Below are 21,702 nucleotides of genomic sequence, written 5' to 3'. Positions count from 1 at the left end.
CAACTTATTGATCCTAGTTATGTAGTCTAGGTGATTGTGAAAATGCACAATAAACCCTTTTTACTATAATCTATCTAATTGGGGTTCTATTTCATGGTGAATACCCTTTCTTTCATTGAGGTGTAAGTAACTATCAATTTGATCATCCAAATTAAGGTCCTACTGGAAAAGAGACTACAGTTTCCTTACATTGTCTGTGTGTACTCACGGTTTACATGTGATCGTTTATTACCTTAAAATGCCTAAACCTATTTGACTTGTAGCTTGAGGTTCTATGCGAGCTATATTGCATTTCGATAGCCTTAAACAAAATTTCCTATTATTACATTATTATTTCCACTTGTCTAATCCTTTTGCACTTGTACTAACTTATCGTTCGTGCTTCTCTTTTATAATGTGTAAGTCATTACCATGCGACCAAGAGCAACAAGGAGCAGGACTCAAGGCCAACAAGGCCAAGGGAAAGACCATGGTAGAGGTAGGGGCAGAAGTGAGCAACCCCAGGTGTTTGATGAAGTATTGTTTCATTCTTGGAAACACGCCACTCGATGGCCCAATTTCGAGTTCGAGATGGTGTTGTGTGAAAGGGAGGTTGTTGAGGATCATTTCACCTTTTACAACATTACCCAAAGATTTGGAGTAAAGGGGTTATTTTCTATGCTCCGACCAATGCATGGTCTATACCTTGAGTTGGTGAGATATTTTTATTGCAATCTCACATCGGAGGAGCTTGATGATGGAAGCATTCGCCTTGTTAGTTGGGTTTACGAGGCATGCTGGTTCTCTTGATGCACTTCCACCACCAGTTCAGCAGTAGTGATAGCATAGGAGTTGCTTTCTTTTTGTTTGTTGCCTATATGGCTCTTGTATTGGGAACCAACAAACCTCTCCCTTTTTTTTTTTTAATGTAACTCCTAGGGTTTAGTATGTAGTTTCTCATCTTTTCTTCATTTCTAAACTGGGTTATGATCTATGGGAATCTCCTACCTTTATTTATATTATCAAAGCATTGTTCTATCAGTAAAATTTCTATATTCTCCCTTGTTCTACTTGTTTGTGGATAAGGCTTTTAATATTTAATCCTAGTTCAGAGTAAATCGGGTCGTGTGAACACTGAGTTAGTCCTTGAGGTAGAGTATCGCGCTCTGATACCAAGCTGTTATAACCCCATCCCAGAACCACGTGAAATGTAATCAGAGCGTATAACTACACTCCCCAACCACCAGAATCACTGATGCAGTATCCAAGACTAACTCATTCACAACGATAAATAATAGGTAAAACGGAAAGAGATAATATTAATAACATCAGAGTTAGCAAAAGCTATGTGATAGCATATAAAATATTGACTATTCAAGTTTAACCCTTCAAGTACAATTCATTTGGATCAGGACCTATGTATTACCTATTGTATAAATAATACATCTATCAAGGAAGAAATAAAAAGAATACACCTTTGAATCAAAGTTGATTGTTTATCAAAGTGTAACATAAGATGGCCACCAGCCAAGAATCATTGTTCCCTTGTGGAACACATCTCATTGTAGCACTCCGGTCCATGATCCTTATACTCTGGAGTCCACCACTCTTCATGATCTTCTTCAGTAGTCTTGAACTTTGCACTGTCCTATTTGAATGTACCTGCAATCATCTAAAAAAATATGTTTCCTCGAGAAATGAGCTCCACTAAGCCCAATGAGTGGTTAAACCACACAAGCAACCACAGTAATAATAATGAATGAGTTTGATCGCAAACCAGACAAGATAAATAAATTCCACAGCGTTCCATACCACCAGGATAATCCACACATCATATATGATTTACAATCATGCCACATGAATGCATGATGAAGTTAAATTTATTATTATCCACCTAACAAACAATGCCTAAGTCAGGTAAAGTACTACTGCAACACCCTAGGTAGCATCCCTGATGTCGGTATGATAAGCGAATGGTATACAGGCGATGACAAACCCGAGTTGAGGTTGGAAGCCTGCAGTACCGGTCTCCACCAAGAGATATACGCAAACCCCCATAATAACCCTTGCTCCTTCCCGGTCCCGCGAACTCACCAAAGTTCTCCCGAGTTTTGAGAACGATAATTCCATCACACAGGATATTACCATCGGTTAACCAACACCTTACCCCCAGTTGGTAAGGGGTGTAGTACGGAGTACATTATCCTAGCCACATACATCTATTGTATAAAAAGGGTACGCACATACATAAGCCAGAGGTCGAGTCCATAGTATCGAAGATGGTCGGCCGGCTATCCTCTCGTCCCTTTAGCCTATACATACACATACAAGTACGAGATGTGATTACCGAAAGTTGTCGGTCGGTCACCACCCCATTTCCACCTAATGCAGTAGATAACTCTAATGCAATTACAAGTACGACAATCTCAAGCCCAGCACCGACCGGCACTTGGATCCCACTTTCGAAGTCCTAGATCTACATGCCATGAGTGAATCCACATTATGAAAACCCCAGGTCTAGTACCAATCGGCACCCGAGTCCCATAACAAAATCCAATACCATTCGCACCATAGTGCAATAGAATAAATAATATCATAAGACAAGAATGTAAAGTCCTATCAACATCTAAACATGTATATTGTCCTACATCTTAACAATAATTATATAATATAGCACACATGCATGAATGGCATTCGCAAGACACGACACACAAACATTCCATAAATTAAGACGTTTACTTAACTTACTCACCTTGATTCTCGATCAGTCGTTAATATCGAGTTCTTCAAATCAACGATCAATGCCAAGCTCACCGTTCCATGTACTAATACGCCCCCAAGCTGGGTGAGTCAACCTAAAGTGGGTGAACAATATGGGGTGAGGTTAGTGTCTTAGGGCCAGAAGAGTTGGGCCGGCCTGTCCCTCTCAAAAAACTCCACCGGCAGAAATAGTGTCTCAGGGACCGGCACTTGCATGTACCCCTCCATGTGCCTGTCCTTCTCAGGAATCCATCGGCAGAAATAGTTTCTCAGGGACCGGCACATACAACATGTGCCTGTCCCTTGGTTGTAGCCACGACACTTGTAACATCTCAGGGACTGGCACCTGCATATGCCTGTCCATGTGCCTGTCACCGTCGATCTTGCTGTTCATACCATTTCGAAAATGGTTTTGTAACCCCAAGGTCTTAGGCTAAAATGGGGTATTCTTAGGGCTTTTTAGGGGTATCTTTGGCCATGAGAACAACTCTAATCAAGGTGCCATAGCATACACCCAATATGAGTTTGTAAACCCAATGATCTATTGGGTTTTCCTCCATTAAAATATATATGGGAAGGAAACTCATGGGTTTGGGTATTGGGATTTGGAAGGGTCTTTAATCAATGTTATTTAACAACCCACAAACCACACATCTATGGTCTTCCATGAGGGTTGGTGAAACCCCAACTTAGGGTTCATAAATGGAGAATGGTGAATGGGGTTTAAAGTAAGATTAGGTGTCTTTATAATCAAGCATCAAAGATTAGCCATTAATGGCCTTCCCATTAGGTAGATGAAGCATTTATAGCTTGATCATAACCCAAACCCTAGCTCTATAAATTAGGAAATGAGAGAGAGAGAGAGAGAGAGAGTCCTCACCAAGGTAGGAGAGCTAGCTTGAGTTCCACCTTTCTCCTTCCTTCTCCTTCCTTCTTCCTCTTCTTCTTTCTTCTTTTTCTTTCTTCTTCTTCTTTCTTCTTCTCCTCTTCTTCTTTCTTCTTCTCCTCTCCTCTCCACAATTTAGGGTTATAATGTGTGGTGAATAGTAGTTTTGAATCTTTAATAACCCATCTAGTCATTAGGTCTTATTTGGTTAGTCTTAGGTCCATTTGCTTAGGGGCTTGTTTGGTTAGGTGTAAGCCCAAGGTCTAGTTTAAGTCATTGGGCCATTAGATCCACTTGGGCCCATGGCCTATGGCCTAAGTTCTAGTTACAAATAGAAAGAGGCTAAGGTCCTAAGCCCAAGCCCATTCTAGTTCTTATGCTTATTAATGGTCATGCATAGGCATGAATTACTCGGATAATGACTTACTCCCAGTCATCGCTAAGTGGATAAGGGCGATTCAGGTGCGGGCCCCGCGGATCCTCGGAATGAGGAAATTCTAGGAATGTACCCTTATAGACAAACTTCCCCTATCTCTATCGAGGTACCTATCCTCGACGACTTTCCCCGAGCCACGATCGATAATATTGTGGGATGACTTGAGTATAATGACCCACAGTTCACGAGTGTACTTCGCTCCCAGTTGTACACAAAAGGTTTAAATCAGATCGGTGGTCAGACCAGGTTCTAAACTGGGTTTTAAACTGGGTTTTGGGCACGGATTTAACAAAATGCCCCTATAGTGCAACTCACCATTATGTTGATTGCTGGCACATTATTAGTAGCAAAAATAATAATATTGTGAAGAGTCAATAATATTACAAAGAGTCATTATGCTTGCCATTAACTTGCTTGATTAATCATTGATGTCTCTATCGACCATGGCCTAAACTTTCAACAAATGATAATTTGGGATTCAAACAACTGGGAACTGACCTTTATTGATAAAATTTTTGCAAGTTCTCTGCATTCCAGGATCGTGGTATTGGTACCCCCTCTAGGGTCTCCAAATGATAGGCTCCTGGGGCTACTTGTTAGGAGATTCTGTATGGTCTTTCCCAGTTGGGTGATAACTTTCCCATGGATCTTGGGTCTGAGGCTTCTACCTTGCATAGGACCAACTCTCCCTAATGGCACCTTCTAGCTTTCAGCTTTGTGTTGTAGTGGCGTGCTGTCCGCTGTTGGTGTACTGCGTTTCTCACCCGGGCTGTTTCTCTGATTTCCTCTAACAGGTCTAAGTTTATTCTTAATTCTTCATTGTTAACCTCAGGATTATAGAGCTGCACCCTCAGCAAGATTTCTCCTATCTCCACTGGGAGCACCGCTTCTGTTCCATATACCAACATAAAGGGCGTTTCACCAGTTGCCAACCTCGTGGTTGTCCGATATGCCCAAAGAATGTTGGACAATTCTTCCACCCACAAACCTTTGGCCGTTTCCAATTTTTTCTTGATCCCATCTAATAGAATTTTGTTCATGGCTTCTGCCAGCCCATTGGATTGAGGGTGAGCTACTGAGGTCTTCCTTAGCTGAATCTCATATTGGTCACTAAATTCCTTGAACTTTTGCTCAAACTGCTTTCCATTGTCAGTAATGAGGGTTCTCGAGATTTCATACCTGTAGATGACTTAATGGAGGAAGAATTTCCAAGCCTTTATAGCAGTGATTGTTGCCAAAGCTTCTGCTTCTACCCATTTGGTGAAATAGTTGACGGCCACTACCACAAATTGTCTACCTCCAGATGCCTTGGGGAAGGGCCCCAGTATATCCATTCCCCACTAGACAAAGGGCAATGGGCTTGAGATTGAAGTGAGCTCTATTGCTGGTTGACGCATGATGGGTGCAAACTTCTGACATTTCAGGCATTTGCAGACAAAACTCATTGCCTCTTTACGGAGGTATGACCAAAAATATCCTTGTCTAATGACCTTATGGGCAAGTGCTATGCCTCCCAAGTGTTGTCCACAAATGCCTGTGTGTATCTCCCGAAGAACATACTCTGCCTCAGATGGTCGGAGACACTTCAAATAGGGCATTACAAATGCCTTTTTATATAGTGTTCCCCCTATCATCGTGTACCTCGCTGCCCTTATTCTAACTTTCTTTGCTTCTTCCTTGTCGGTGGGCAGTATGCCCTCTTGAAGGCAGTTGACTAAGGGATCCATCCAGCAAGGTTCCACCTCAATTGGTAATACTTCATCGGACTGCTCTATACTTGGAGTACCGAGCACATTCAGGTACACTGTTCTGCCCAGGTCTTGAAAATCTGAGGTGGCTAGCCTAGAGAGGGCATTTACAGATGCATTTTATGTTCTGGGTACCTGAAGTATCTCAAAATGGCTGAATTTTGTGATCAGGTCTTGCACTCTTCTCACGTACTGGGCCATTTGTGATTCTTTTGCCTCATACTCCCCCTTGACCTGATTAACTATTAGTTGAGAATCACTGTGGACGGTGATACGCTTTACCATCAAACTTTGTGCCAGTTTTAGTCTTACAATTAGGGCTTCATACTCGGCCCCATTATTGGTTGTATGAAATTCAAATCTTAGCGCGTACTGCACCAGGAACCCTCCAGGGTTGGTTAGTATCAATCCTGCCCCACACCCATGTGTGCTGGACGAACCATCCACATACAGTGTCCACACTTCTACCACCTCTTCAAGTTTCACGGTGGTGGGGATTTCCTCTTCAGGGAGTGTGCATTCCACCACAAAATCCGCTAGGGCATGTGCCTTTATGGCCATTCGGGGTTTGTAGTGGATATCGAACTCCCCCAACTCTACGCACCACGCTACCAACCTTCCTGAGTGGTTGGGTTTGGCCAATATCTTCTTCAAAGGCTGGTTGGTGATTACTTCAATGGTGTAAGCTTGGAAATATGGCCTTAATTTTTTAGCCACCGTAACCAACGTGTAGGCGTATTTCTCCACACCGGTATACCTGGTCTCGATGTCCAGGAGTACCTTGCTGACATAATAAATTGGTTTTTAGATGCGCTCGTCCCTCGGACTAATACTGCGCTAACTGCAACAGCTGTAATGTATCCCCTGGTTCTGGCTTTAACAAAAGAGGGGGCTGTGCCATATATCTTTTTAGCTCTGTGAAGGTTATCTGGCATTTTTTGTACCATTCGAAGGTGAGCTTGGTCCCTTTGGTTTTCTGTTCCTTTGCTCGATTCTTGAGAGCCTTGAAGAAAGGCAAACATCGATCTCCCAAAGTTGAGATAAATCTCCCGAGCGCGGCTATTCTTCCCATGAGTTCTTGTAATTCCTTAACTCTTCCAGGTGGACGCATCTTTGGTATAGCCTTGATCTTTGCTGGATTTGCCTCTATCCCTCTTCTTGAGACCATAAAACCGAGGAACTTTCCTGACGTAACCCCAAAGGCGCACTTGGTCGGGTTCAACCTCATCTTGCTTTCTCTTAAAACCTAAAACGCCTCATTCAAATCTGTAATATGATCTTGTGCTTTCAAGCTTTTTACTAGCATATCATCTACATAAACTTCCACATTGTGGCCTATTTGACACCTGAAAAGGTAATTTATCAAGCGCTTGTAGGAAGCTCCGGCATTCTTTAATCCGAAAGGCATGCGAATATAATAGTAGGTATCCCTCCCCGTTATAAAAGAAGTTTTCAATATATCAGGTTCATACATCCGGATCTGATTATACCCTGAGTAGGCATCCATGAAAGAAAGCATTTTATGGCCTGCCGTGGCGTCTATCAATAAATCAATACGAGGCAAAGGGTAATACTCTTTAGGACAAGCTTTATTCAGATCCGTGAAATCAATACACATTCGCCACTTGCCATTCGGCTTGGGCACCATTACAACATTGGAAAGCCATTCTGGATAGATGGTCTCCTCGATGAAGCCGGCATCAAGCAACTTGGTTACCTCCTCGGTCACCTTTTCCTGTCATTTCGGTGCACATGTTCTCTTCTTCTGGAATACTGGCTTGGCGGTGGGGTATACGCTGAGTTTGTGTTCAGCTATCTTTCTATCTATCTATCCCTGGCATATCAACAGCAGACCAAGCAAATACGTCTGCATTTGTCCTTAAGAAGTTTATTAGGGCGGTTTTTCTTTTGCCATTCTGGCCTGCGCCTATCTGGACGGTGCACGCGGCGTCCCCTTCCACAATTTCCACATGGACCAACTCCTTGGCTGGCTCACTCCTCTCCTGCTCACCGATATCTCAGTTGTCATCCAAGTGGATCAGATGCATTTGGGGCTCCTTTCCTTTGGTCCTCAGGTATCCTTCATAGCAGCGTCGGGCCACCACCTGGCTTCCTCGACATTCCCTTATCCTGTGGTCAGTTGGGAATTTCATGACTAGGTGTCGGGTTAAGACCACCGCCTGCAGTGCATTGAGTCCGGGTCTCCCCAATATTCCATTATGCGTGGAATTCACCTTTACCACTAGGAAGTTCATCATCACCGTAGAGAGTTTGGGCTCTGTCCCCATGGTAACTAGCAGCTCAATTGATCCTTCCACCTGTACCAAGGCCCCATTGAAACCGTATAGGGGAGACTCCACTCTTTTCAACATCTCGGGTTTCTGGAGCATCTTTTCAAATGCATTATAATACAGGATGTCAGCTGAACTCCCATTGTCCACCAGGATCCTCCCTACCGTGCAGTTAGCGATAAACATCTTGATTACCAAGGCATCATCATGGGGAGATTGAATATCCGCTAGGTCTTCATCAGAGAAGGTTATGTGGTAATCAGTTCTCCTCTTTTTAACTTTTACCTCGATTTGGAGTACATTCCGAGCGTGCTGCTTTCGGGAGTTTGAGGTTTCTCCTCCCATACCAGGCCCACCAAATATGGTTGTTATCTCCCTCAGGGGTGCATTCTCAGTATAGGTCTTACCTCGGTGTGGTTCCTCTTTATCAGCTCTGGGGGTGATCTTTGTCTTCCATCTGGTTCCCGAACACGATAATCTGGCTTGCGGTAGTTCCCTTCTTTCTTGACGAATCGGCCTAGGTGCCCTCTCTGGATGAGAGCCTCTATCTCATCCTTTAACTGTCTGCACTCCTCAGTGTCGTGACCATGGTCTTGATGAACACGACAGTATTTGTTCTTGTTGCGCTCATGCACCGGCATGACCATCTTGGCCGGCCAGCGTAGGGTCACCTAGTCTTTGATTTCATTCAATATGTGTGCTCGAGTATGAGTCAAGGCCATATAATCCAGCTCGGATTCCAGATCTGCAGCTTTGGGGACCCAAGCTTTTTTGTCATCTTTCTTTTTCCTACCATCCTTGTCATCTCGACTGCGTTTTGTGCCAACTTCTCAGGGGCTCTCCTCCTTCTTTTCTTGAGCTTTCTTCTCGGTTTTCTCTTCTTTCTCAGCCGCAAGAACTTCGGCCAAGTTGGTATACTTTTCACATCTTGAGAACAACTCATACATGTCTCCTGGTTCATCCATGATTAAGGACTTTTTTAACTTGACATCTCAAATTCTGCTACGCAGTGCCTGGAACTTCACCATTTGATCCAAGTTTCGTACCTCCAGGGCTTCTTTATTGAACCTCGTAAGAAAACCCTTGATGGATTCATCAGGGCGCTGCTTTATGGCCAGAAGATTGGCGGCTGTTTTCTTGTGAACTCTGCTGCTCACAAAGTGAGCCAAGAAGGCCCGGCCCAGATCTATGAAATTGGAGAGAGACCATGGTGGGAGTCGAGAGAACCATTATCGCGCCGCTCCCTTCAGGGTGGAGGGGAAGGCCCTGCACATTATAGTGTCTGAAGCACCTTGGAAGAATAGGAGGGACTTGAAAGTTTCCAGGTGATCCTCCGGATCCGTGGTGCCTGCATATTGCTCTATAGTTGGCATCTTGAACCCTTTTGGGAGGGGCTCGAACTGAACCTCATTCGTGAACGCCAAGTCCATAGTGAAGTGAAAGTTATGAATCGGGGCTTGGTTCTTTCCCCTTATGACTTCTTGAATTTGGTCTTGGAGTTCCAAGACTTTGTTGTTCAGGGCTTGCTCTACCTTCGTCATGTGCAAATCTTGATTCTTGGCGTTTTCCTGTATCTCCTTGTTCCTTCGTCGGGTGTTGTTTGCATTGCTATGGTTCTCGCTATGCTCCGGTGAACGAGATCTTCCCGCGTTCGGGCAATGGAGGTGGGGGTATGGGGATCCCCTGTAGGAGACCATGCTCCATCTCCAACATCTACTCCATGTTGTCATCCCAGCGGGCTTGCATTGCGTCGAACTGTTCCACTGTTACGTAGCGTGGTGGGTCCCCTGGGAGCCTTGGCTGAGACTCCTCCAGACGCGGTAGCTCCTGGTCTTCTGGGATAAGATCTTCACCTTCTTAGCGGGAAGTAGTCGGACGGGCTAAGGCTCCTCCCTGACCAGCAGCAGAAGGTCCTGGAGGAGGAATAGCCATTGTGGCGTCGGCAGATCGAGTGATCCTCGATAGGTTTTGGGTGTTGGTCATGGTGGGATCTTCGTAGGTCTTTGTTCTTCGTTCCCACAGACGGCGCCAAATGTTGTGCAAAGATTTCTGTCGGAGAGAAATCTACCGGCGGCACAACTAATATGCTAATGAAGTAACTAGATGGAATTAGGAATAACGGAGATGCGACTGCGAAATACTCTTTCTTTATTGAACACTGAATATTGCTAATTGAGTCCTGTTTACATGAGGGTCTAGCCCTTAATTTATAGTAATGGATGCGAGTTTGGGCCATCCTTCCTCTTTCTATAGTTTCCTTTTCTGGGTGCACGGTTTTAGGGAGCTCCCATTCTGACTGTGATTCCCCGTAAATCTTGGGATCTTCGGGATTCTTGAGACATGTGGGACCTTCCCTTGGTGGTTTCGTAACTGTCGTTGTGGGCCATACTTTGTAATCGTCACACATGTGGGATTCTCCAAGCACGCCCCCAACTTCCTTTTGCTTGCGAATCTGAGGGGTCCACATGTAGGGTCAGGATTTGAAGTACAAATTATGGCGTATCAGTAGCCATAAAAAATTTTGGTCGTAGATTTTTTGATCAGCTTAAACAATAAAATTATGAAAAAGATCAATAAAACATAGCCAACATCTGAAAAAATTCTAATGTAACTGGTTTCCTAACATATGTTAAAACAGGAAGCAGTAGCATATTTCAATTCAAAGGTGAAAAGGTTAAAAAAAAAAAAACACAAACTAGGAAGTAGGAAAACATGTAAAAGGGAAAAATGAACTTACAGAAGAGGGGAAGCACCGGAGAAGGGCAGGTGAGAGGAAGTGTGAACGTGGTGACCCTTTAGAGAGAAGGGAAAGGAAAAGGCTGATGCCAACCCCATCTATCAGTGCAGAGACCAAGTGGCAAGTGCTGCCCAAGAAGGAAGGGACGATGATGAATCCATGGCGCCTATGATACTGTAACCCTAATCGATGAACATGAAAACCCTAACTGCACAAATCCTATAAAAAAATAAAACCTAAATCGGACTAAACAAAGAGAGAGAGATAGAGAGCAAAGAGAGATTCTAAGACAGAGTCATAGCCAGAGAGAGAGAGAGAGAGAGAGAGAGAGAGAGAGGAAGGAATACCTGCAACTCGTTCTTTTCCCCTCGGGATACTCTGTAACTCCTTCTTTCCACGAAACTGAAGAACCCCATGGACTTACCTGTAGATTTTAGGGTTTGAAACGACTGCTAAAATCATAGGGATGAGAGTGAGCTTCACTCTTCAGAACAAAATCACTACCTTGCCTGAGATACATTCCTCTTCTCCTTCATAAATCCCATGTTTGAAGGCCATGAACCTCACTTTAATGGCAACAATCGTGATTTGCAGGGATGTGCTTGAGCTTCTGTGGCAGGTCGCTGCCAGCTGGACGCTCAGATTCTAGACGAGAGCTCTGCGAGAGAGAGATTTTCACGATTATTTGTACGAATCTCAAGATTCATTGCCTTTTATACCCTTGTGTAAATTTGTGAGTCAAATTGGATTTCACCTCAAATCTCAAGATTTTTACTTTTTAGTGTGAAATGATGAATCTCTGGAAGGTAAATTCGTTTTTCCAATCAAACGGTTTAAAAATTCAGATTCATGTGTACATCCCAGAGATTTACGCAACCAAACGCAGTGACGACTCCTAGTCTTAACGGAATGCTTGCCAAATTTTATCAATACCAATGGGGAACGGTTAAGTGTAATCTTGTATCTGCAATCCAACGTTTTTTTACTAATGGCTTCATGCTCCGAGACTTAAATAAAATTGTGTTGGTCCTTATTCCCAAGCGATCAAACCATGAAGAGATGGGACACCTCTGTCCCATTAGCCTTTTGTTCAGTTGCCTATAAAGTAATAGCAAAATGTCTAGTTAATAGGTTTAAACCAATCTTAGATTCCCTTGTTAGTGTTGGATTTATGTGTCCATCAAACCCAGTTCGATCTAGTTTACTTTGTATTGAACCTTTTATACAATTTAGTTTAATATTATCACATGTGATATAAACTTTTTGAGCATTATGTATTCGTAAGTTTTACTTAAAATGGTAGTCATGACTAGGGTTTGGGCTGGGCACCCTTATCATATGGTCATCGCATTGGGTATGCCTAGACATGTTGATGTCGGGGTACGAATGCGAGTGTGCATAATGATGTGCATTGACGAAGAATCTACTTTGTCGATTCCCACATGTATTACTGTCAAATGTAGGATAGGATAGACATGTGTAACCGAGACCCTGTACCTGAGAGGACCCTGTCACTGCAAAATGTGACCGCATTCTTTAGTTCATCAATGACTGAGACTCAAGTGAGTCAAAGCCGGTGTTCTGAGAATGTGCAAACATTTTGTAAGTGAAGGAGTTACTCAACATGGTCACCACTGCCCGATTGGGGAACACCAAGATTGAAGTTGTCTGTAAATGGTTGGATCGGAATCTGGATCCAATGCCGTTTTGGAAATGATTTTTGCAAAACCTATTTTACATAAAATGATAGATTAAATGTAGTTATTTAATTAAAATGTTTTATCGAGTTTTGCGGGACCCGATCATATACATATACACTCTTATATGGACATGTACTATGGAATGGGGTTTGGCAATACTAGTGTATATACCCTAGATTCCATAGTGATGGTGTTGATTAGTGGTGGGTTGGTACATAATAATTAATTATTATGTGAGGATATAATTAGAATCTGTTAATTAATTATTTATTTATTTAATTTATTGGATATGGTGCAATTTATAATTTATCCATTAAATATAAAATGAATAATTAATTAAACTATTCTCTATTAGATTCTACTTCTTCATCAATTAGAAGCCCATCAGGTTTAAACAGGTTCAAGTCAAAGAGGAAAGGCAGAAACAGACTCTCACTGGGTTTATTCAAAATAGGGTTTTAAATTTAAAAAAAAACATTATTATATAAACAACCTAAAACGTGGAGGGGGAGAGGCTTGTACGTTTTTGGGTACTCCCCCCTCTCTCTCTCTCTCTTGATCTCTTCTCTTTCCTTCTTCTTGCTCTCTCTAGCTTTTGAGAGTTAAGGTTTTGGAAACCCAGATCTATGCTTGAAGATTTGAAGAAGAAGATCTAAAATTGACTTGGAGAACCTTGGCTGCACCATTGGAGGTTCAGATTTGATTATCTGGTGTGCTCGTTGGAGGAAAAACCACTGTCTAATGGAGGAGCAACGACACTTGAGGCTCATTAGGTTAATAAATTCTTGTTAATTCCTCTTGTTTTAATTATATGATTATTCATGGGATGTGAAAGAAACCCGAATCATTCTCTTTCCACTGCGCATTCGGGTATGGGATGGATCCCTCTTTCCATGAGATGGAAAAGAGATGAATTTGCTCTCTCTTAGGGATCCCATAATTTTATGGGACAAGGAAGAGAAGGATTGGGTAATGGTTTGTTACACCGGGTTACACCAGGATTCTCATGGGCGACCATGGGCAACCCTAAAATTAAATAGGGCACCCATGGGCAACCATAGGTTAACCCAGGAGGTGTAAAACCCTAATTGGTTTATAATTGGTTGTCCTAGGGTACCATGGGAGACCATGGGCTAACCCAGATAAATTCAACCATAGGTTTTAGCCATGATCAACATGGAGATGATCCTATGGACTACTATTTGACTAACAGTTAGTCCGTTCCATAGTGCTTTTATTTCATCATGGGCCATAGCTAATGGTATGTATATTGCCCATGAGCTCCTACACTACATGAATAATAGCCAAGCAAAATCTGGGTTATGGCCATGAAGTTGGACCGTTGAAAGCCTACAATAAGCTTGATTGGAGTTTCTTTGAGCATGTCTTACTTAAATTGAGTTTTGATCCTATATGGGTGAACTGGAACTTACAAGAAGTTTCATTGTCTGAAGGGTCACTCTTCAGTGTGGCTTTCGCCAAGAATGCCCTTTAAGCCCTTATTTGTTCATCATGTGCCAAGATAGATTCTCTAGACTTTTGCTCCAGGCTAAGGCAATCAAATCCATTATGGGCTTATGAATTAGTAGACCAGCCCTCGTATCTCGCACTTCTTGTTTGCTAATGTTGTCTAATTTTTGCTAAGCCATGCTCGATGAGAATGATGTCATTATCTCTTTTCTAAATACCTACTGCCATGCCTCAGTGACAAGAAAGAAACTTCAATAAATCAAGTATCGTCTTTAGTGCACGTGTTTCGAGTAGTGCTCATAATATTTTGGCTATGTTTTTGAACTTTCGTATTGTTCGTCCCCATGGAAAATACCTTGGTAACTTTTGTATTGTTCGTTCCCATGGAAAATACTTTGGTTTGCCAACAACCTTAGGGTGCATTAAGCATGACCTTTTCTTGGTCATCCTTGATAGAACAGATTAATGGGCTAGCAACATTCCCTTCTCTTCGTTGCAGGAAAGGAAATTCTTATTAAGTTGTGGCTACTAGTTTATCAGCCTATGCGATGTCTATGTTTCTACTTCCCACTTCATTGTGTCACGATATCACCAAGGTTATGCACCAATTTCGGTGGAAGGATAACTCGAGTAATGGTACATATTTGTATAGCTAGAGTAACTTTGCCACAGTAAATGCCATGGGAGCTTGGGTTTTCGTGGCATCCAAACTTTTAATGTTATTGTATTAGCAAAGCAATGTTGGCATCTCCTTTATAACCCTAATTCTATATGGGGTCATCTATTGAAGCATAGATATTTCCCTTACTTGGCCTGATCCAATTGCTCTTGGGCTTGGAGGAGTCTCTTAAAAATTCTATTGAAATCCTCTTGAGGGGTCTTCATTGACAGGTTGACAATGGCTCCTCAGTACACATTTCTACTGACCCTTGGATTCCCTCTTTAGTGGGTGGTTGCATTTTCAGTGCCCCCAGTCCACCTCCTTTACAATGGTGTCGGATTTGTTAAATCATAGTATAATAAATGGAATTTAAAGCATTATATGCGTTGTTTTCTCCCTCAAAATCCAAATCCATTGCGCAAATTCCTTTACAATCATACACATCAAACTCTGAGTGCCTTTGGTTTCCGGCAAAAGATGGCATAGCTTCAGTGTGCTCTGCCTACTTTCTTAGGCTGCATTCCTCCTTGCTGGCGAGGCTAAGTGGTCCTGCTACCCCAAATCCTCTTTAGGCTAAGGTTTGGAAACTGGACATTCCTCCCAACTTAAGCTTTTCGTATGGTGATTTTGTAGCAACAACTTGGTAGTTTTTCAAAACCTCACTAGTAGCGGTTTGTCCACATCCCCCCTGCCCTCTTTGTGGCTTTGTTGATGAATTTGTGGTCCATGCCTTGTTTTTATATCCTCATGTGGCCTTGTGTTGTTCTCTCCTCTTTGTCTTTATTAAAATGAAACGACATTGGTTTAAGCTTACCTCGATGTAAATTTCCACGCAATGGAAAGGATCTGGTTGCCCTACGCATTGATCCGCACGAACTCAGATGTCGCAAGCTTCGCAACGATTCACAAACACGTTAGGTTTCTCCAATGGAGATTCCACACCCCAAGTCCAAGGGAATATGATGGAATTCCTATCGACACGCACACACACACACAAAGCGTGATCGAAAAGGGAGAAAAGTCAAGATGAGAATGAGAGAGTGAGTATACATATATGAGTATTATCACAGCACTGCAGGCTGCCTTCCCTTCCTAAACTCTCTAGTACATACTAATTAAATGACCAGACTAACTAATTAATCCCTTACCAAAAAAAAAAAGACTAGCTAATTAATCAAATCTGTACGCTCTTTTTATGAAATCTATACAGTACGTATGTAGTTTATCAAAAAAAAAATACAATACGTATGTACGTATTACTATAAATAAATACAAGGCGGCATTTCTTAATTTCTTTCAGTAGTTCCACAGACAGTCAACCAAATCCTCGACGGGTGGTGCTCCTGAAGGAGGAAGAGAAGAAGAAGTGCCATCATCAATTGCAATATCCGCGTTGGATGACTTGTTGCTTCCGAGGTGGTCATGCATGTGGTTGGAAACCACTGATGAGGAGATGTCGGTGTTCATATCGGTGCTCAACCTGGCCGTATCCTGATCAGAAACGCTGACCATGGTGGTGGACTGGTTAGAGAACTGCTCGACATTACACTGCTTCTTTAGGCCGGCGCTTCTTAAGAATATTGCCTGATGCTGGTCGGGACCATGGAAGCCTAAAGAAGAAGAAGCGCTCGGGAAGCATGGAATCATTGATGATGAATTGTTATTAATGTTGCTGTCGTGATCACCCAGCTGGTGCAATAAGCGACTTGAAATGTTCGAAGAAGATCCTTGCTGATGAAAGGTAAAGAGATGAGGACTTTGCTGGGGATCAGGAATTTCATGAAGATGATGAGGAGGCATAGTGTAGTAAATGGAGTTCCCCTGTTGTTGGTGAATTAAGCTCTTGTGATCTTCTTGTTGATCATGACGACCCACCATTCCTCCTCCTCCTCCTCCTGCTGTGGAGCAGTAGGAGAAATTATGAGTAGTAGTAGCAGTGGAACATTGGGAGGATGCTCTTGTTGTTGTTATTGTTGTTGATGCTGTGTTGTTCATGATCAATACGTCTTCCTCATCGTCAGGTCGGTCGGTGTTATTGAGGTGAGGGAAATCCAAGAGAGGTGCCAACGACGGAGAATAATCTAATAATAGATCATCAACAAAACTGAAAGAGTTCATTCTCAGTAGGTCAGTTGGAATATTAATTGGGCTTCTCTTGGCCCCTGTGTTCTTGTGAAACACTCTACACACGACCCATTCATCCTGCAATCGTACACGTATGGATTATTAATATTTATTGTTCTCTTTTTAAGTTTAATATTAAAGTTTACTTTTTAATCTAGACAGGGACAACAGAGACAGAAACACAGAGAAATTAAAAGGGGAGGGATCGGGGATCGGGGAGGGGGGGGGCATACTTACGAAATCTCTCATCATCCATCCGAAAACTGATGAAAGATCGATTGAACTTTCACGTAAAGGGTTGAAAAGAATTAAGAAGAGATCGAAAGCAAATTAAACTAAAGGACTACGACAGTAAAATTGTCTTCTTAATTAATTTACCTTGGCCGCGGCGGGTAAGGCGGCAGCAGCAGTTTTAGGAGGGATGTTGTTGTGATAAGAGAATTTGCCTTGGAGCTTGTATTCATGCATGACCCAATTGGTCTTCTCACCTTTGGGAGCTCTCCCTCCATAGAACACGAGGGTCTTCTTCATCCCAACGAGCTGCTGCTGCTGGGAACCTTTATTAATATTATTGCATCCTTTATATATCTCTTTATCCTTTCCGGTAGCCTTCCAGTATCCAGCTTCTGTTGCTCTGTTCGTTCTCATGCTTGTCGGGTATTTTCTATCATTCTTGCAGAAGAAGTACCATTCCTTCTCTCCCATCTTCGCCTTCTCTGCACACAACGACAGTAATTGGATTTCAATCAATCATCATCTAAGTTAATAATTTGTTAAACTTTAACATATATATTGAGAGTATATATATATGATAGAAAAAATCAAAATGGAAGAAAGGAATTATTAATCCTGCAATATATATATAAAATTAAAAAAAGGTATCAAAATGATCAATAAGCTGGGCTCGATCGATCGTGCTTACTTGGTAAGTCCCAGGGTTCGCACTTGTTCAAGTCTACTTCGCCTACAGCTCTTGCACTAAAGCTGCAATTCATGATCTTCTGTGAAAGATAATGGGTTATGATCTCTTCATCCGTGGGATGGAATCTAAAACCAGGAGGCAATTCTGTACAGTCTTCTTCTTTTGTTAGCATCGAAACTTTGGCCATGGTAATTACACCACTAAATTCCCTGTACAAATCCTATCTATTACCCTAAAGATTCTATACAATCCTAATATTGCAAACCTGGCTACCTCTCTCTATATATATATATATATATAGAGAGAGAGAGAGAGAGAGATAATTGGATTGTTATTTCTGCTAAAAAGAGGGAACAGTTAAGGGAAGAAGAAGATAGGCAAGGAAGATGAGTTAAATAGCAGGGGAGGATGGTTTCTGGGTGCGTAAGATCCGTGGGCACCAAGGCACTTCCCAGAGAAGCTTCTCATGGGGTTAGTATTATTGGTTGTCCAGTTGGCTTTTGAGGAAGCATAATATATATATATATATTTTTGTTGTGATCGAGCCGTGTGGTTTCCCAGCTATTTCAGTTTGAAAAAAATTGTGAGAAAAAGGAGAAAAGCCGAAAAGATCAATCCTTTCCATGTTGGGCACACGAGAGGGGCCCATCGCCATCCCCACCCACAGTAATATTTCGTATTTCTAGTAGTTCAGGAAACCGTTTCAGATTTTATCATCTTGTATTAGCATAAGCCGAAATGAAATATGGGAAAAAGAAAGTTACCTGATGGCGTTGCCCTGGCGCTCTCGGGATTCGGCTCATCTCCGAACTAGACATCGTCCAGCACGGCAGCAGAGATGTCGACATGTGGATTTAAGTGTAATCGAACAGTACCCCAAGTTGAAAATGAGGATTTCAAAATTAAGAAATCCTTCTCTCCATCGCATGTGCACCATGCTCAGATTTGCTTCATTTGTTATCGCCATTTGAATGGCATATTGGTCAAGTGCCGACATCTGTTACTATGCCGGACGATGTCTAGCTCGGGGGTAGGTTGGAGAGGAGTCGGTTCTGCACTCCTGACCCCACACAGGGGTGTTAAAATTTTCGCCCCGCATTGGTGCACACCACCTGACTAGGCAACTATAATTACTAACAAATGAAGAAGAAAAAGAAGGAAAAAGCTAAAAGGGACTGTATCTGGGAATGCAGTTCCTATGTCCAGACACACAATAACCACCCCCGGACCAAAGAAAGGTAGAAATTTCAACTTGGTAGATGTTTTCTCGTGCATTTCCATTGGCCCTACACACCCCGCATGGCGTAGGGGCAAACTCTCGGTCAGAAAACACCTTTGAACAAAGAAATTCGAAAAAGGATCATTATCCACGCCAGCTCCAACGTAATACTTATAATTCTTTAAAAGAAAAAATAAAACAAAGAATTCAGGGACCAAAAGGGGAAGGAATCGAATTTAAGGTTTTATTTTCACCGTCTTCTATATAATTCATTAATGGCTGGAGCAGACTTGCATCTTGACTTTTGAAAGTCTACTGTTGTGGAAAAGTAAATTTTTCTCCTTTCTGGTTTGCCTTTTTTTTGGGGGAAGGGGGGGGGGGGGGGAGGGAAGAGAAAAAAAATTATTGATATAAACTTCCACGAAAAGGTGTTAGATTTCTTGTGGACTTAACTAATTATACCCTATTTATTGGTGTGAGTTTATAGGCATAAATCGATTTGTGACTATTTTAACGTTAATTTAGGTATTCTAGTCCTTTTCAAACCTCACAAGTGTTTGGTTGGCCTAGGCTGAGCGTGTTCGTTAAGGAACACGACTCTAACACTGAGGTCTGACCTCCTTATATGTAATGGCGAAAATAGAGCAACCCCATTAATGCTAAACCCTTTTGAGATTCAAGATTGAGTTTAAATACCTAAATATGAGATAATAAAAAAAAAACCCCTTTTCCTAATCCCAAATGACCCGAAAGATAAAAAAGGTGAAGAGTATGAAACCTGAACGGCTCTATGATCTTTGTGATAGACAAGGCAAATAGAACAGAGGCAGCCATTCATAATTTTTGTAGCTCGATCACAGAGTTATTCAACAAAATGTTCATAGAGCCATTCAACAAAAATGATCGTAGCTCAAAGATCATCGGATTGGAGAGTGGAGCTCCTCGCAGATCGTTGGAGATGGCGGGAAGATGTGTACACAAGTTGGCAGAGAGGAAAGAGGTGAGATAGAGGAAGATGAGGTTGGATTGTTGGAATGATGGAAGGTTGAGGAGATGTGTTTGGGTTTTATAATGCAAGGGTAAAAGGATAAAACTACAGTAATAAAGGGTAATATAGCCATTTATGAATGTTTAGCTTCAACTAAAAGTTCCAACTTCCAACTTAACGTATTTGGGCTTCTGGCCCACTGGGATTGAGAACTGAGCATTTCTCTGCTCCATCTCTTATCCATTTGTGTGAAGCTTTCCTGGGCTTGAAGGCCTTTGATAAACAATTTTTAAGTTGGTTTTTTATTTTTCTGTTTTCATGATCACTTGTTATTATATTTGGGTTGTAAGGAACGATGTTGTTTTAAATGCGGGCAAGGTTGACCCTATGTTGGTCATCTATAATCTTTCCCGATGGATTGTTGAGTTAAACCTTCACCCCCCTCCACAAAGGCTTCATATATTGGTACCCCCACTACACACATACCACTCTACACTTCTAACGCTAACTACTAATGATGGTTTGGATTTTCTTGTTTTAATGGTCGCAGGAATTTTTGAACCTGGTCTAAAAATAGCTCAGTGAACTTATTGTATTTTGATAGATGGAAAGAATTTCCTAATAAATGCAGGTGGCTTGACCATACAGGATGGTAGAGAGGTAGAACTTTTTGGCCTCAAGGAAGGTTGGCAACGCGCACTGGAAGAACACATCTATATCAAAGAAATTTGGTGTTGCAATGAAGAACTTCTTACCTTTTTACGTCCATCTAACACTAGTAGAATACCTTGGAACATGTTAAGTCGGTATCTGACCCTTGCTGAAGCCATTGATAACTTTACTTCTGTGCGATTTCGTTGGTATAACCCTATAGTACACTCGTCTTGTGGAACGAAAGTTTGCTTTTAATAAATCTTTTTTTCTTGCCCATCAAAAAAAAAAAACTTCCAACTAAACGGATTGGATTGGACTAGGGTTACTTGTAAACCCCAACATGACACCATAGTCCAAGAGTGGTCCATGTAATTGTTCAAACAACAGGAGGTTGCTTGTAATAAGACCAAACTATTTACTCAATCTTTTTCTTAATCCTTAAGAGACGAGAAAGTAAAAGCATAAATTTAAGCATACTTCAACGTCCACGTCCACTTGTTTGGAGTTCGGATCCTCTCCAATGACATTGAAGAGGATTCCTCTCCAAAGACCCTCTCCTAATGCCACATTTGATATCAAATCACGGAGCCTTCACTCTGTTTCCCATATTTTTTTACTTTAATCTTAAATTTCTCTCTCGTAGTGCATGATATCGACACGAATCGATCATATCGGACAAGTTTATCCTTGATTTTTTTAAAAATATTAGTTTTTTTTTAAAACTATTTTAGCCTTTGTCTGTACCATTTCACCAGTACGGTATGAACACAATATCAAGATCATGGTTTGAAGAATCGGTATCGGATTAGCCGATTCGTATCAGTATAGGTGGAGACCAATACCAATTCCTGGCCGATCCCGTATCGATGGACCGGTTTATAAACAAGGGTAAAAATATAAAAAAAAATCTTAATTTTTTTTTAAGGAAGCAGGGATAAATCTAATTCATCAGGATCGATAGAAACCGAAACCAATTACTAAAATCCTGATTGGTAATTGGGATCGATGACCTGCGATACCCTTGGTTTTAGGGTACAGTATCGGATCAGGTATTGGTGACTTGCAAAACTGATATGATACCACTATAGTTTCGACAAAGATTGATTGTATCGGACAAAATTCATTCT

General features: G+C 41.8%; 2 protein-coding genes across 2 annotated transcripts; both read right to left on the bottom strand.

The window, feature by feature from the left end:
• Positions 1-4,750: 4,750 nt before the first annotated feature.
• LOC122642173 lies at positions 4,751-6,370 on the bottom strand. Its single transcript, XM_043835603.1, has 3 exons — positions 6,003-6,370; positions 5,472-5,903; positions 4,751-5,240 (listed from the first exon to the last, which is right to left on the bottom strand). Exons 1-3 carry the CDS (start codon positions 6,368-6,370, stop codon positions 4,751-4,753), a joined length of 1,290 nt encoding a protein of 429 aa, XP_043691538.1.
• A 9,594-nt stretch (positions 6,371-15,964) lies between these two features.
• On the bottom strand, positions 15,965-17,942 carry LOC122642168 (NAC domain-containing protein 46-like). Its single transcript, XM_043835593.1, has 3 exons — positions 17,715-17,942; positions 17,171-17,508; positions 15,965-16,870 (listed from the first exon to the last, which is right to left on the bottom strand). The coding sequence occupies exons 1-3, from the start codon at positions 17,899-17,901 to the stop codon at positions 15,965-15,967; spliced, it is 1,431 nt and encodes a 476-aa protein (XP_043691528.1). The 5' UTR covers positions 17,902-17,942.
• Positions 17,943-21,702: the final 3,760 nt, after the last annotated feature.

This window comes from Telopea speciosissima, chromosome 10, assembly GCF_018873765.1.
Source record: "Telopea speciosissima isolate NSW1024214 ecotype Mountain lineage chromosome 10, Tspe_v1, whole genome shotgun sequence".
NCBI classification, from domain to species: Eukaryota; Viridiplantae; Streptophyta; class Magnoliopsida; order Proteales; family Proteaceae; genus Telopea; species Telopea speciosissima.
This window is presented reverse-complemented; position numbering and strand designations above follow the sequence as displayed.

Coding starts and splice junctions, on each gene's coding strand:
- LOC122642173 (XM_043835603.1), bottom strand. CDS start 6,370: ATGGCCATAAAGGCACATGCCCTAGCGGATTTTGTGGTGGAATGCACA. Junction 5,904..6,002: donor AAAGAATCACAAATGGCCCA/GTACGTGAGAAG, acceptor TGCCCTCTCTAG/GCTAGCCACCTCAGATTTTC. Junction 5,241..5,471: donor AAATGCCTGAAATGTCAGAA/GTTTGCACCCAT, acceptor AGTCATCTACAG/GTATGAAATCTCGAGAACCC.
- LOC122642168 (XM_043835593.1), bottom strand. CDS start 17,901: ATGGCCAAAGTTTCGATGCTAACAAAAGAAGAAGACTGTACAGAATTG. Junction 17,509..17,714: donor CGAACCCTGGGACTTACCAA/GTAAGCACGATC, acceptor CGTTGTGTGCAG/AGAAGGCGAAGATGGGAGAG. Junction 16,871..17,170: donor CCTTACCCGCCGCGGCCAAG/GTAAATTAATTA, acceptor GTACGATTGCAG/GATGAATGGGTCGTGTGTAG.